At 36.8% G+C, this 15,646-nt stretch overlaps 3 protein-coding genes across 5 annotated transcripts; 2 read left to right on the top strand and 1 right to left on the bottom strand.

Moving 5' to 3' along the window:
• The first annotated feature begins 625 nt into the window (after window positions 1–625).
• On the top strand, window positions 626–5,112 carry LOC133860036 (protein NUCLEAR FUSION DEFECTIVE 4). Of its 3 annotated transcripts, none has more exons than XM_062295665.1 (3): window positions 626–1,244; window positions 3,245–4,176; window positions 4,277–5,112. In XM_062295665.1, exons 1-3 carry the CDS (start codon window positions 903–905, stop codon window positions 4,794–4,796), a joined length of 1,794 nt encoding a protein of 597 aa, XP_062151649.1. In that variant the 5' UTR covers window positions 626–902; the 3' UTR covers window positions 4,797–5,112. The 3 variants fall into 3 exon arrangements, with proteins under 3 accessions (XP_062151649.1, XP_062151650.1, XP_062151651.1); XM_062295666.1 differs by having other exon boundaries at window positions 1,050–1,244; window positions 3,238–4,176; XM_062295667.1 differs by having other exon boundaries at window positions 1,110–1,244; window positions 3,231–4,176.
• Window positions 5,113–6,045: 933 nt separating this feature from the next.
• LOC133860033 (peroxidase 51-like) lies at window positions 6,046–8,096 on the bottom strand. The gene is made up of 3 exons (XM_062295663.1): window positions 7,822–8,096; window positions 6,884–7,075; window positions 6,046–6,777 (listed from the first exon to the last, which is right to left on the bottom strand). Exons 1-3 carry the CDS (start codon window positions 8,029–8,031, stop codon window positions 6,196–6,198), a joined length of 984 nt encoding a protein of 327 aa, XP_062151647.1. The 5' UTR covers window positions 8,032–8,096; the 3' UTR covers window positions 6,046–6,195.
• A 4,598-nt stretch (window positions 8,097–12,694) lies between these two features.
• Window positions 12,695–15,159, top strand: LOC133860980 (uncharacterized). Its single transcript, XM_062296669.1, has 4 exons — window positions 12,695–12,856; window positions 13,099–13,163; window positions 13,782–13,980; window positions 14,403–15,159. The coding sequence occupies exons 1-4, from the start codon at window positions 12,728–12,730 to the stop codon at window positions 14,742–14,744; spliced, it is 735 nt and encodes a 244-aa protein (XP_062152653.1). The 5' UTR covers window positions 12,695–12,727; the 3' UTR covers window positions 14,745–15,159.
• Window positions 15,160–15,646: the final 487 nt, after the last annotated feature.

Raw genomic sequence — 15,646 nt, 5'->3', positions numbered from 1 at the left:
GCTTATGTTTGTTAAAAAATTTATTTTATATTCTCAAAACAAAAAATATTGACAAACAATCAAAACCACATAATATTTATAAAAACACAAAAACGATTATTTATTTGTCATATAAAATAAATAAATAAAATACCTCCCAAAACTAGATAACAAACATAACCCAATTATAATTTTCTATGAAATACAATCATATGGTCAAAAAAGTTACCAACTTTTATGAGTAATTCTTGTGATATCAAACATTCACACCAAGACATCAGGCCTATCAATCAATGTCAATAACAAAATGAAAAACATGTGCTCAATAGTCTATAAAGAATCGAGCAAATGAATCTGTCAACCACCGTCAAAATTTAGCACTCCATTGTTAATCCTTTTTAAACTACGTTTTTTGTTTTCTATTTTCTTTTTTTAAAAAAATATTTTTATTTTTTGAATTGTTTGTTAATAGTTTTGTTTTGAAAAAAAAAAAAAAGAAAAAAAGGAAAAAAGTGTTATCAATTTATTTTATATTTTTTAAAGAGAGAAAAAACAGAAGAAGCAACCATTGTCCCGCTACTAGAATACAATACAATGATGGTGTTCGCTAGTTGTTGATTCCTTTCTATTTTTACAATCAGCAGAGTGTGTCGTTCGTGCAAATCTCTCAGGTTCCAATTTCTTTATTTATCTTGATGAACATAATGCCAAATCAGCCACTCTGTTGTCCCAACCCAGCACATCATCGTCGTCGTCATCATCATCATCATCATCCCCCACCTCTCTGTCTGTCTGTCTGTTTGTCTGTTTGCTTTGGTTGTATTATAAAGAAATCTCAAAGCTTTCCGTGAGAACACAAGGTAAAGAGAAAGCCTTTGGTTGTTTTGAAAGGCAGAGAGTGAGTGACTGAGTGAGAGAAAGATATGAGTGGTGGGTGCTGGCGAGAGAGGTTGAGGTCGTTTGTGAGCAACAGATGGCTGGTGTTCGTGGCCGCAATGTGGTTGCAATCGTGTGCGGGGATCGGGTACCTGTTTGGGAGCATATCGCCGGTGATAAAGAGATCGCTTGGCTATAACCAGAGGCAGATTGCGAGGCTTGGGGTGGCCAAGGACTTGGGAGACAGCGTTGGTTTCTTGGCTGGGAGCCTTTGCGAGGTCTTGCCCTTGTGGGGTGCTCTCCTCGTCGGTGCTCTCCAGAACTTTGTTGGCTATGGCTGGGTTTGGCTCGTTGTCACTGGCAGATCTCCCACTTTGCCTTTGTGGGCTGTGAGTTTCAATCAATATTACTCTTTTTTAAGATTTATCTTCTCTATTGAATTTTTTGTTCATTTGTTGATCATCGAGTTTGGCTGTTTTGCTATTGCGGGGTTGTGTCTTGTTTTTGATTCATTATAAGTTTGATGACCTTTCAAGTCTTTCACTTCTTTTTATATCTCCTTTGCTGGAGCTTATTTGCTTGCGTGATTGAGACACAGAAAAAAGAAAGAAAGAAAAAGATTTGTCAATGAAAATTATTATTAATAGGAGGTGGTGTTGGAAATAGATGTTGCTTCTAGTTTCAAAAGCCTTTTTGAAATGGAACTTTAGAATCTCTTTTAGTATAGTTTGTATGTTTGATTGAAAGAACTATTGCAATGTAAAAAGCATCTTCAGCAGACTAAACTAGTATCAGCCATTTTTCTCCAGACTAACCAAAATACCTTTTGTGCTACAGGAATAGCCACTCCATCAATGAAATATTGATTCTTTCTTTCTCTTATTCTTTGAAAAAAAAAAAAAAAACTCTGAAAAGTAATATGTAAATAAAACAGAGAGTAGAATAATAGATAATTGGTGGAGGTGTATAGAAAAACAGTTTCTAACATAGAAATTTGTACTTTTTCACTATGTATTTTAGCTATTGGAGATGCTCTTAACATGTTCTCAATCTTTGATTTCTGTTTGTGGTAGTCCATTTATATCCCTGTTTTTTTTTTTTTTTTTTTTTTTTTTTGGGTCTAAGTTTACTAACTTAGAATGCAAGAAATCAAGTTGCAATGAGCTAGAAGATTACCATTTCCTTTTATGCCGTGTTTTTACCCTTTTTTGAACTCATCTTTTGTATTGATGTTTTAAGGCACTGAGTTAATAGTGAAGAAAGTTTAAAAGCGTTTAGCTAATAGTTTTGTGGAAACTTTTATCTAATTTTGATTTATCTGCAATCAATCAACTGGTTGTTCCGTTGAATTCTTTATTTGTATACTATTGCTTGGAGGACAACAGTTGCATGTTGCCTCCTAGATGCTTCAATCAAATCTAGATTTCTAAAATTGTCAACAGATCATCTTGCTTTAATAGTTGTTTTCATGGTAAATATTAAACTGAACTTCTGCAACGACTGTTCTAGTATTTCTCTCTTAAAGGTAGGTACTGCTTCTTGCAAGTTTGTGATTTTTTGTTCGTAAATACATATACAATGGCCATTGATGAGGATTGGGATGCTTTTTAATTATGGCTTAATTATTTGGCTATGTATCTCGACTTCAAAATTTTTATGGTGGATCTTCATGAAATTACTTTATTTGATGATAGAAGAGGATTTCTATGCCTCTTTCCAACCAAAGAAAGGAACATAAATTTCGGTAAAGAAAAACAATTCTACAGATCAACTGATGGAAGGATTCGGTTCTTCTTTTTCTCCACCAAACTTAAATGATTTTATTTTTTCGTTTATCTTGCTCTAAGGGCTATTGGTTTTAGGTTGGTAAATTCATCATTTTTCCTAAACTTGCCCTTTGCAGTGAGTGTAGTGGGGCTGTCAACAAGTGAAATCCTGTGAACCAATCTTGAGGTCCAAAGGATGAGCTGTGAGCTGTGCTTGGCACAAGCAAGCAAAGCTCATAAGCCTTTATTGCTAAATGAGCCTTAGCCAACTTAATTGGGGGTGGTTCCTTTCCTCTCTTTTTCTATCTTTCATTGTTAGTTCCTGGTTGTCATCTTAAATGTGCACACTTCCCTGAGACCATTAGAGTGACGTTTTGGATGTAATAAATTTTACATATTTTGATTGCAATCAAGGACAGTTGACATGTGGCTCATGTTCCTACTGTGTAAGGCTTTTTTTTTTTTTTTTCTTTTTTTTTTTTTTTTTTTCTGAGTATCTATTGTGTTAGGATAATTATCTGAAGGCTCAACATTAGTACTTGTGTTCTCTCGGTCCGAGATTTTCTTTCCAATCTTATATGCCACCTTGACTGCTTATATCATTAACAGATATCAGTATGCAGATGTGCGTTCTTATATTTGTGGGCACAAATGGTGAGACTTACTTCAACACAGTTGCTCTGGTTTCCTGCGTGCAAAACTTCCCAAAAAGTCGGGGTCCTGTGGTCGGAATTCTAAAGGGCTTTGCTGGATTGGGTGGCGCAATTTTGACTCAGATATATGCAATGATTCATTCCCCTGATCATGCATCTCTGATATTCATGGTTGCAGTCGGTCCAGCAATGGTAGTTATTGCCGTAATGTTCATTGTCAGACCTGTTGGAGGTCACAGACAGGTCGGGCCAACTGATGGCATAAGTTTCACATTTATCTATAGTGTATGCCTCCTATTGGCTGCTTATTTGATGGGAGTCATGCTTGTTGAAGACCTGGTCGATTTGAACCATACATTTATCACGATTTTTACGGTAATTTTATTTATCCTTCTTCTGATTCCAATTGCAATTCCCATGTCATTGAGTTTTTGCCTAGAGCCAAGAGCTCCGGAAGAAGAGACACTCCTGTGTGAGCCACAGAAACAAGAACTTGACAGACTTCGGCAGGATCCTAGTGAGGTTATATTCAGTGAGTTGGAAGATGAGAAGCCTAAGGAAGTGGACTTGCTTCCAGCATCAGAGAGGCAAAAGCGAATTGCACAATTGCAAGCAAAACTATTCCAGGCAGCCGCAGAGGGAGCGGTGAGGGTCAGGCGGAGGAGGGGTCCGCATAGAGGGGAGGACTTCACCCTGATGCAAGCTTTAATCAAAGCAGACTTTTGGCTTATATTTTTCTCACTTCTATTGGGCTCTGGATCTGGGTTGACAGTGATTGATAATCTGGGTCAGATGAGTCAGTCTCTAGGGTATGATAACACACATATTTTTGTGTCCATGATCAGCATTTGGAACTTTCTAGGTCGTATTGGTGGTGGTTACTTCTCTGAGGTTATTGTGAGGTACAAGTTGATTTCATTTCCTCCTGGGTGTTTGTTAAGCTTTAATTTACTTTTGATTTTGACGACTTCTTCTCATCCATCCATGGCATTTACTGAATAGGGACCATGCTTATCCTAGACCAGTGGCAATGGCTGTGGCACAACTCATTATGGCAGTTGGGCATCTTTTATTTGCTATGGGGTGGCCTGGGGCAATGCACATTGGCACACTGTTGATTGGACTTGGCTATGGGGCTCACTGGGCGATTGTGCCAGCTGCTGCCTCCGAGTTATTTGGTTTGAAAAAATTTGGGGCTTTGTACAATTTCCTCACACTGGCAAATCCTGCCGGTTCTTTAGTATTCTCTGGTGTAATTGCTAGCAGTATATATGACCATGAAGCAGAGAAGCAAGCTCATCAACAACTTCAACAGCAGCAGAATTGGGGATCAATTTTCTCAGGCACGTTTAGTGTGGATGAACCACTGAAGTGTGAAGGTGCCATATGCTTCTATCTAACTTCACTGATAATGTCTGGGTTCTGCATTATTGCCTTTGTATTAAGCATGATTCTTGTTTATCGGACCAAGATTGTATATGCCCACCTCTATGGAAAAACAAGTACAACTAGGCTTACATAACCAAATTATTTGTCCAAATTATTGTGGTGTTTCAACACTTCATTCAAGATAGGTTTCTTCCATGTAAACATACATCACAAGAACAATAGCAGAGGCGAGAATGCTTCGAAACACACTTCTCTCCAGGGTGAGACTTGGCTCTTCTTCATTACATTGCGGTTGATCACTACAACTTGATTTATCTTTCGAATGTTGAGCTGTTGTATGCTTTCCTTTTTTGATTTGGACATTGTTTGGCTTGAAATGTTTGAAATCTACTGTCAGTTTTGTCCACTGTGCTCATCAAACGAATAAACTATGCTTGTTTGTATGTTCTCTCTTGGTTTCTTTCATCTTCTAGCAATCAATTGATTAGTCTTTCATGCTTGAGGATTATGTTTCCATATGCGGTTTGCAATTCCAATCAAGTTGACTTTAGAATCAAATTGGAATATAAAAATGGTTGTCTTGAAATTGAACGAAAAATCTTTCTTTTCATACTACCATTGCTTGCACCACAAATAGGAATGTTATTCTTTACACTTATTTTATATTGGCTGACTTGATGTGCTTTAAGTAGCTGACATAAAAAACTACTTGAAACACGACACGTCAGCCGATGTGAAAGGGAAAATATTTTTGCAAACATTTGCACAACACAAGACACATGGGGTGGACCTATGTGAGTGGGACCCATCACATGAGTCTCATCCCTTGTGTCTTGTGTTGTACAAGTATTGTGCACCAATCACAATCCGGTGTGAAATGGGTGTAAAGAGTAGCATTACTTCACCCAAAATTGAAGATTGACATCCTTCTTCAACTTGTATTTATCCAAAAACAAAAAAAATACAAAAAATTCTCGATGCTAATTTAGAATGTAATCAATTTGAATGGTCGGCAACAATAAATGGAAAGGTAATTTAAAGTAATTTTTGATATGATATATGAGTGTGGGATGACAAAACCACGCAAATGCCTTCAACTTCTAACTTCGTATGACGAAAGAAATTCTGCCAATTATCCGAGCAGTGTTGGGTTTAACTTAGTAACGCCTACAGACCAACATGATAAAATTTGAAAATGAATTGCTTATTCACATACTAGAGGTAGAGAGTACTCTCTTCCCAAATTACTTTGTGGAGAAGGATTGCAAAGCGGAGAATCTACATTCAAAATTTGAGTTTGTACTGAGAACAATTATGAATGCAAATGATCCCATGTCATTCGTTGCCAGCTTATGAACGCACTACTTGGAAACAACAGAGTATTGAATATCTAAAACCCCATGTAAAGAAATTTATTGATCGACTGCATACACATGTATGTAAACATATACATAATTGACAGATTGAATTCCCTTCCAGGATATTATTGATTTATTTCACGATCATCATGTTCTCCTTATTGGAACCTGTAATTATTGCTGTGAATTGAAGGCTGAGCAGTCTCTTCTAATCTGTCCGTTGTTACCAGTCTTAACCCCCACTCTTCCAAGCTTCCTCATTGCCGTGACGAACGCTCCATTGAAATCACCAGGATTGTTAGCAAAATCGATGACAGTAGACTGAGATACAGAGTCAGTGAAGAGCACCTGATCTGAACTGAGCAAGCCCTTTCCTCCGACCAGATTTTGGTAGTATATATTGTCAAAAGTTTGAGGTGTTACGGGATCCAGGTTGACGGCAATTCTCGGGTCTACGTTCTGAGGGCATTCCGATTCCAACTGATTGGCATAGTCGGGATTCAGAGAAGGGTCCGTAACAGAGCTTGAGGAAAAGTTGTACAAACGGTCGGCAAAGCGGCTGCAGTGTGAGAATCCCAGAGTGTGTGCTCCGGACAGTGCAATCATGTCAATTTGGTCAAGATTGTTTTTGGCAAAAATGGTGTTGAGCTGGTTGAGATCAAAGGTAGGTTCTGGCAGGTTACCGGCAACCCGAGATGCGAGGGAAATAAGGCCATCAAGACGTCCAAGCTCTACATTGAATGAAGGGCCTCCAGCCTGAGAGTTTTGGATCAATTCAAAGGTGTTAGTTCTGTTTGAAGCGGAAATCCATTATATATATATATATATATATCAAGCTTGCAGGCTTGTGAACAATTCTTACCAGGACCACAACATCCCTGGCAGCAAGAGCCAAAATATCTGCACATGAGACGATGCCAGGGCATGCTTCTTCAACTGCTTGCTTTGCCTTAATTACAGTGTCAAACCCATCTCCTGCTAGGGAAAGATTGTCTGGGGCGTCCTTTTCCGCGTCGGAATTTGGCGATGATATCATGACCGAGGCATCACATCCCTACGACGGAGAGTAGAAAATCATTTAAGCTAAGGTAGGTACAAACAGTTTTAACATTGTTAAAATACTAATTAAATGATTAATTTTTTTTATTAATTAATGATAATTTGACATTGACAAAGAAGAAACTATCCAAACAACTCAAAACTTTCTTAGTGTCTGTAATTTTTCTTCTTTCTGTGCCATGTTTTCTTCTTCTTTCTGGTGGGTATGATAGCCTTGTGGTCTAGTGGGTAAGATGTTTCTATCTATTACGTGCAAAATGTGATTTCTTTATATATTAAGTTACCTTCCGGTCAACGGTTTCTTATGCTAGGTGGATGATGCAGTTGATTACACGGTTAGACTCAATCAAGGAACACCTATAAAATTAATTAGGGAACTCACGAGTCACGACTATGATTCTAAGAATTAACCAACGTACGTATCTCTTCACTGGAGGCCCATAATCTCGCTCAAAACAAAAAACACAACCATTCTCATACACGAACAACTTTCTAAAAACACTCTGCCTTCTAATTCCTTTGATCAATACTTCATTTTTCTTGCTAACTGGAGCTAGCATCGGAGACTTCAGAGCTCTCATTTTTTGCATGTGTCCATTGATTGAAATTGATTTAAGTATAGACAGACAGGGTAAAAAATTAACATTCAGAGCTCTCATTTATTGCATGTTTACAGCGTGCAATGTGGGTGTCATGATCGCCATCTATATAGGACTTGAACGGTGATAGCAGCTAGCCTACCTCAACAAAGCAGTCATGAAAAAATAAACGCAGAGTTGCCGGGATTGTGGTGAACGTCTGGGAAAACTTTGTGGACACTGCCTGCTGCACTATGGACTCGACGTTTGGACAGCTCGAGCTGTAGAAGTTTTCGGCGAGTTGCCCTTCTCCTCTCCCCACAATCATAAAAGCCATTACCAGAAACAACCCTCTCATGATCCATGCATCCATTTTCTTCCTCGAATATCTGAACAGCTTTTCTCTTCACCTCTCTTTCACTCTCTGTGTAGCCCATTGATCAATGACTCTAGCTTATATACATATATAAGTTAGACACAAGGAGGAAGAAAACGAAGCCACTAGCCAGTGGAGCTTTCAGATGATGCCTTGCATACTTGGTCCACGCGTTTAAGGATTCAATATTCTATTATATATTGTCGTGTTGGGGTTGGGGTTGGGGTTGGGGTTGGGGCCGTCTACCCAGTCAGATTTAGCCTCCTGTTCTCATTAATGTGGTACTATACGCTGTAATATTTGGAAAAACAAAGGTCCTACAAAGTCCTAAAACATTTTTGGAAAAACAATCCACTTTTTAAAACTTAATTTAGGCAATATTAAATCAGTAGTTCGATCGAACTCAATGCTCTCATCATGCATGCTTAATCACTATGTATTCTAAAAAATTAAGTTGAGGAAAAATGCTAAAAAAATTCAACCCTTTAAGAGACAATATTATACTTTGTAGAGTTGACAATCTAAGAGTTGTGCATTAGAATCGTCCGAAAACTGCTTCTTTGAAACTGTGTTGGATTAGGATTGGTTTAGATAACGGCCTGTTTAATGAGGTTCAATTGCATAGGAAATCCCAGCCCGAATGCGTTTAATTACCTAAAAAATCTATCAGTTCAGTACGGCCTTAGCCACCTTCAGAAGGCCTCTTCACAGTGTTATGAAGATTGAGCTATATTTTACTTAAAAATGATATTTAAAAGGTTACTTGAAAATATTTAATTAAGATGAAACATGCAGCATCATGAATCATGATCTTAAAAGTCCAATGCGCCGTGGCCATGTGCTCTGCCAAATACGAATTGTTTATGCTTTTAGATCTTAAAGAAATGGTTATCACCCTAATGATTTGGTAGCAGTTACTTGTTCTTTTGGTATTCATTTTCGTCTCGCCGTTGCTTGCAAGCTATAGACGAAAATGACATAACAACAAATCCCATATTTTTTAGTTCAACTAGCTGGTTTACCAAGACTTTTTGTGTTGATAAGGTCAGAAATTGGAAAAAAATGTTAGATGACCAGCTCAAACATATTTTATAAGAATAAAATATTAATTCACTTTTTATTCTAATTAAATATTTTACGTTTTACACTTCATTTATTCAGAAATAGTTGAGTCCACGCTTGAAGAAAGTGTTAAAATATTAATTAAATTATTAATGGAGTGCCTAATTACTGAAGAACTTATTAAACCCTATTGACAGCGACCTCGTGCATACCAGTTATCAATGGCCCATCCACTTGAAAAGGGCCCCCCCCATTTTGATCCTCGTTGTGCTAGATCCCAAGATGGATCGTTCTAGTCCAATGTAAGCGCAACACACCACATCCCTTTCTCCCCGCGCATACAGCCAAACAACCATGACCAAATAAGAAAGAGTATCAACCCTCTAATACTTTGCTTATCTAGAATCAGTTCAATAAGGAATTGTGTAAGGAATTGCGTCATTGGAGTAAAATTCTAACAATGGAAAGCAATTTATTGGGGCTTGCTGCCTTCTATATTTGTCCCCTACAGTCAGCTCTTACTATACTAGACTCCACTTACCAATTGGAAATGGGAATGACGATTATCTAAATTAAGGTAATAACTCCATGTACGACTCCTAGCTTCACTTTATAGTCAGCTTCCTAATTCACATACTAACTTAAACATCGGAAGTGGTTCCGACTACCGCTACTTCTAATGTACCACCTAACATTTTTGGGATATTTTTGCGGGTCTTCAATCTTTGCCGGACATTTGGTGTGAAGTGACTATATTAACAATTAAATTTAGTGAATTTTTTACCTACTTAAATTTTTGGAATAAGTTATGAATTAAGGCATGGGAAATAATTATATTTGTTATAAAGGACAGCTGATCTTTCTCTTTCCAACGTGGACGAGTATGTTGCTTTCTAGAATGATAAGGATATTACAAAAGAATGCATTGACTGTGTAAAGTCGACGTTAAAATTGCTATCGTAAAGTACTGGTGTGGTGACTACGTAAGAGGACAAGATTAATTCATTGAATATTAATTCCAACTTCATTTGAAAATGAATTATATGGCTTGTTCATTATTTGTTGATGTGAAACCTCAACTTAGCAATGAAGAAAATGGGGAATATTTCCCTAACAAAGAAAAACAGAAGCATATGCTGCTCACGGAATATACCAAAAGAAACCTAGAGAGTATAATAATGTTTTTCTTCGCTATGCATCCGTCTATTTACAAATGTATTGTGCCATTCATCTCCTCTATAGCACTACTGTTGTTTGCTGGTTGTATTTTTGTTTTAAATAAGAGTTTTATTCTCCATAGATTTGTCTTTATGAACGATCTATGAGATCGATAGAGGTTAATCAGGCGTGAAGAGTTATCTTTCAAAGCTTGGATAGTTCGGTGTGATGGGCTATCTCTCACGGCTGGTTTAAATAAATTTTTCTATAATATTTGGCTACCCTTGTTTTAGATCTAGTATATTCGAAACAGATCTACTCTTTAACTATTTTTGAACATGGGTTAGCGAAAGATGAAAGTCATAGATAACACTTTATTGTAAGAATTTTGTTTGTATCTATAACTTTATAACCTCATAGCATGTAGTTATAAATTTGCAAAACTTTATACTTTGTGATCTTTGATCAATAAAATACTTTCTCACAATTTATTAAATTGATATTTGTTCTTAAAGTATAATGTATGTGAGAATGACGTGTTCTAAGGAGATATATTAATTTATACTAAAAATACATATAAATACATAATAATAATAATTAAAAAAAACTGTATACTAACTAAATATAAAAGACACAATTCATAGGAAGTTAGAAGTTGATCGAAGGCATTTGCATGGTAAAATATGCTCCGTTTGTTTCGACGTAAAATGATTTATGCATTTTCCAGTGTTTGGTAGGGGCGAAAATAATAATCAACCGAAAAATGATTTTCTGTTTGACAAAAAATGCTTTATAAATTTCGGAAAATGATTTACGAGCGTAAATCATTTTCCGAAGACGCCAGATGCATTCGAACCATTTTAAACGATACAGTCGACTTTCACGTTAAAGCAGTCGACCATCACCAAAATCTTGCTGGTACCGAAATCCGACAACCTCATGTCAATGTCGCCGGAATCCGGCAACGGAATCCGGCCATCTTCGCCGGAATTCGGTCGGCCCAAATTCTGGCGACCAAATTGATATTCCGGCCAGGTGGCCAGAATCTGTCAACAGAGGCCGGATTCCGGCCGACTAGCCGAATCTGCCAAAAAATCCCGACCAGAACGGCCGGATTCCTGTGGTTCTGGCAGTTTCCGGCCAGTATGCCGGATTCCTGCGGTTCTGGCAGTTTCCGGCCAGTATGCTGGAGTCCGACCGTTCTGGGCTGGATTCCGGCAGTTTTTGCCTGAATTCAGCCACTTTCGCCGGAATCCGACCAACCCAAATTCTGACGAGACTGTTCGGATTCTGGCCTTTATCTTAGATTCTGGCTATATTAGCCAGAATCCGATAAAAGTGGCCGGAATCCTGTCGTTCAGTGACGGAATCTCGTCTCCGGTGATTTTTATATTATTTTACATTAATATTTATATGTTTTGAATAAAAATTGATTTTTATAGGTTAATATAATTGAATAAAAATATAAAAAATATTTGTGATTTTTCGTACGCACCAAACACCGAAAAATGTTTTCGGCAAAAAATATTTTTCAGAAAAATGACTTTCCTGAAACCATTTTACGACGAAAATCATTTTACGTCGAAACAAACGGAACAATAGTAACACAAAATCTGATTTATCTGCAAATTCAAATTTGATGACAGAGATTTGTTTGATCGGATAGATAGGATGTGAGTAGGTGTTTTGGTTGTTGTTTTGTTCAGCTGGTTGCTGGAGTGTGCGTGGTGTATTCGCATATTTGTGAAAATACACAATTCATTGATCCAAACAAAAAAAAAAAAAAAACTATAAGAAATCCATCTAATTTAAATGATCCCTTGACCTCTTCAAATTGAACACCATACACCTACAAGAACACAATTCGATTTCAGATTAATAACACTACAAAATCTATTTATAGATTAATTAATTTCAAGCTGCTAAAATGATAATACATCATTTATACATACTCTCATTTGTTTCCCAAAACCGCTGATTCTCATTTGTCCCAAAATACCATTCGGATCTCTTTTTATTAATTAAATGTGAACAATGATCAAAACTAAAAAGTTATTGTGAATTTAACCGTTCACTGTATGGTTCAAATTGACCGGTTGAAGGTCCGCAACAAAAATTTTCAAGTCAAATACATAGTAATTTGTCTTTTTAATTTAATTTTTTAAATAATATTATTATGACATATGAAATATGAAATATCATTTCATATGTCATTTCCAACACTTTTTTAAAATAGAAGAGTATTTTTAACCCAACAATTTAGTGTAACCAAGAAGAAAAGCAATGCTATCAAAACATGGGCTTTCTGTTCATTTAAAGTATAAAAAATTGGGCTAATTCGGGCTTAAAATTTTATTGGAGTTTGGGACGGGCCTAGGACGACCGGCCCAAATAAAAGCACGCTCTAATACCTACTAAACGCTACCGTTTAGATTTATTCAGGCACAAAACTCAGAGCACGGAACACATTGCCATGGCGATGGATGTGGAAGAGAGAGTGCAATTAGGGTTTCCGTACTGGAACTCGGTTCGCCGAAAGTTCGGACCGGAGTCTCCCTTCTTTGCCTCTGGCAACATCGAAAGGGAACTTCTCGCCAAACAGGTCCTCTCTGATCTTTCAACTACTTCAGCGCTGTAGAATTATGTAGAATTTGATTTGTGTTAGTAATGAGTGAATAAATTGTGTCAATTTGGGAAACAATGCTACTTGAACGAACTAGGGTTTGAAAATTTCTATGACATTTTCGTTGAAGTTTTGCTCTTCTGCTTAAAATTGAATGCGATTTTTGATATTTGATTTTCCGAAGAGTAATGCTTTTTACATATTTATCTCGTGACTTGCAGGTTGCATTGGATTTAACCGAAGATGAAAAGCATCAGCTTCAGAAATTGGTAGCTGAGGAAGGCGGGTAATGATGATTACTTGTAATTTTATTCTTTTTCTCCAAGTCTGTGGTGCAATGTTGTTTGTAGCAGTTGCTATATCATTCTTTAATTGTGAAATTCCATCCAGCTAGTACTAATTGATGGTGGAGTGATAAGTGCTGGTAGGTGTGCTTAGTTTTTGTTAGGTTTTTCAGTTTTTGAAGAGTTTGAGAGGAAAATAGCTTTTACATGATCTAGTTTGCTGCTTTTAAACCTTTGTCCTTAGATAGGATTGATAAGTTTGTTGTTTTGACTTTAATACGCTTGTTAGCGTTTTTGTTGGTAGTTCTTTCATCCATTGGTTGTAGAAGTCCAGGTATCACCATCTCCACTTTCATGTCGGTGTAAGATCTCTGGTTCTTTCCAAATGATCTGATTTTGTTTATTATTAGGAAAAAAAAATGCAAGGCGATTAAAATCCGTATTTTCGTTTGCTAATGAATGCTTTCTTTGCAATGGCAAACGCTGCTTGGTTTTAGGAAGAAAAAAAAAAGAGTGAATGTTTCTAAGTTTCTTATTTTAACCTTTCAGTATAACATTCACATATGCATGTTCATGCATTCATTCTAATGTGCCAAACATTAAAACCAATGTCTAAGCAGGGGATTTTTCTGCCCAATTGTTGGTTGCGGTACACGCTTGACTTCTTTGGAGGACTTTGAAGATCATTACAATGCACGGCATACTGCATCCTGTTCAATATGCTCTAGAGTTTACCCAACGTCGCGCCTGCTCAGCATACATGTATCAGAAGGACATGATTCCTTCTTTCAGGCTAAAGTTGCACGTGGCTATGCCATGGTATCTTTTGTTCACTATCTTACATGTTGGTGCTTGTGATATTGTTTGCTTTGTGCCTTCGTCATTTTTATGTTAACGTGACAGTTCATCTTTCATTTTTGTCACACATAATTAGGATTATCTGTTATGCTTGTGTGTGGTGCAAGAAAAAAGCCTCAAACATAAGAATTCAACAGGTTGTTTTGTGCTTCGTTTTCTGTTTTCTTCCTTTTGGGTGGTTAGCTGGGATCTAACTTGCAATTTCTTGGGATGGGACCTTGTTCTACGACCCTTTGTCCATCCATGTGCTTTCTGGTTTGCAGAATCGAAATGGATGGCCATAATTTGTAGGACTAGAACTGCATTTTGATGTTTAACGTGTAGTGTATTTAAGTACTATCATTTGATGCAACATAAATATCCTCTTACATTTTGCTTGACAGTATGAATGCTTGGTGGAAGGCTGTAGTTTGAAGCTCAAGAGCTACAAAAGTCGACAACAGCATCTGGTGGACAAGCATAAATTTCCCACTTCGTTTGAGTTTTTCAAGAAGGCCCGCCCATCTAAGAAACATAGGCAACGCAAACAAGCTACTCACAAGAGGGAGGAAGGTTCATTTATGGAAGTAGAAAATGAATCCATTGATGGACTCGTTTCTGCAGTCTCCAAATTAAGCACTTCAGACTCCTCCCCTTCATCCATCAGCTTTGGTCGCCGCCATACTCGTGGATTGACTTTTGTCCCTCGAGCAGTTCAGCGAGAAAAAAGGCCAGACTCCAAGTAAGCTGGAACAAAGAGACAGCAAGTATGCATTCCAACCAAATTTGGGTTCTCTGTAAAACCCTCGCCTTCTCCATCATTTCTGTTGTCTCCTGCAACCAACTTTTGGAAGCTGATAAAAAAAAAAAAAAAAAAATGGAACAAAAGAAGAAGAAGAAAGAGTTAGGGTTATTAGAAAGATTTTCACTGCTTTAGATGATGTTTAGCTGTTCTCTCTGAATCTTCCATGTGAACTCCAGGTATTAGTATGGAGGAGGCTGGCAGCTCTTCTTTTCCCTTTGGTTTTGTATCTCCTTGTGGTCTCTTTCATGTTATAGATGTCTCGTGATATGAGATATTAGAAGAATCTTTTGTGTTCATGATTATGTTGTAATGAAGTCTAATCTTTTTGGGCATATTACAATTGAAAATTTAAAACATTTCTTAAACACCGTTTCTTTTCGGTGTTTTGATCTCCGACGTTTTCTTTTACACTTCTTCATTTATTTTTTTATTTTTTTTTATTTTTTTTTAAAAAAAAATGGGCGATTGGCCACATAACGTAATTGGACTTAAATCTATATTAGTCTAGCTCTTGGACTTATATATATATATATATATAAAATAAAAAAAAAAAAAAAAAAAAAAAATCATTGGAGTACTAGTGTATTCCTCCAAGTCCTTTACAAAGGATCGTGACAATATGTATTTAATAGAAACGTGTGTTATGCAAATATTACGTGATCGTCCACATTTAATTGGTTGACCATATAAGTATTACATAGATTATTATGTTAATTTGTGAGCATGAAAAATATTAGATAGACTTTCACGTGATAATCTACGTTAAAATAATCAATGTAGTAAAATGGTACATAAGTAAATTGTTGCATCAATTCGTAAAATACTTATAATAAAAACCGTAAT

Source organism: Alnus glutinosa, chromosome 2 (assembly GCF_958979055.1).
Source record: "Alnus glutinosa chromosome 2, dhAlnGlut1.1, whole genome shotgun sequence".
NCBI lineage: Eukaryota > Viridiplantae > Streptophyta > Magnoliopsida > Fagales > Betulaceae > Alnus > Alnus glutinosa.
Note: the sequence above shows the minus strand (reverse complement) of the source record. Positions and strands in the feature narration are given on the sequence as shown.

Bases quoted from the DNA above. Each gene is read 5' to 3' on its own strand.
- LOC133860980 (XM_062296669.1), top strand. From the start codon at position 12,728: ATGGCGATGGATGTGGAAGAGAGAGTGCAATTAGGGTTTCCGTACTGG. The intron at 12,857-13,098 runs GTCCTCTCTGAT...CGTGACTTGCAG, and splicing joins GGGAACTTCTCGCCAAACAG to GTTGCATTGGATTTAACCGA. The intron at 13,981-14,402 runs GTATCTTTTGTT...TTTGCTTGACAG, and splicing joins TTGCACGTGGCTATGCCATG to TATGAATGCTTGGTGGAAGG.
- LOC133860036 (XM_062295665.1), top strand. From the start codon at position 903: ATGAGTGGTGGGTGCTGGCGAGAGAGGTTGAGGTCGTTTGTGAGCAAC. The intron at 1,245-3,244 runs GTGAGTTTCAAT...ATCAGTATGCAG, and splicing joins CCACTTTGCCTTTGTGGGCT to ATGTGCGTTCTTATATTTGT. The intron at 4,177-4,276 runs GTACAAGTTGAT...TTTACTGAATAG, and splicing joins TTCTCTGAGGTTATTGTGAG to GGACCATGCTTATCCTAGAC.
- LOC133860033 (XM_062295663.1), bottom strand. From the start codon at position 8,031: ATGGATGCATGGATCATGAGAGGGTTGTTTCTGGTAATGGCTTTTATG. The intron at 7,076-7,821 runs GTAGGCTAGCTG...TCTCCGTCGTAG, and splicing joins TTCATGACTGCTTTGTTGAG to GGATGTGATGCCTCGGTCAT. The intron at 6,778-6,883 runs GTAAGAATTGTT...CAAAACTCTCAG, and splicing joins CCAGGGATGTTGTGGTCCTG to GCTGGAGGCCCTTCATTCAA.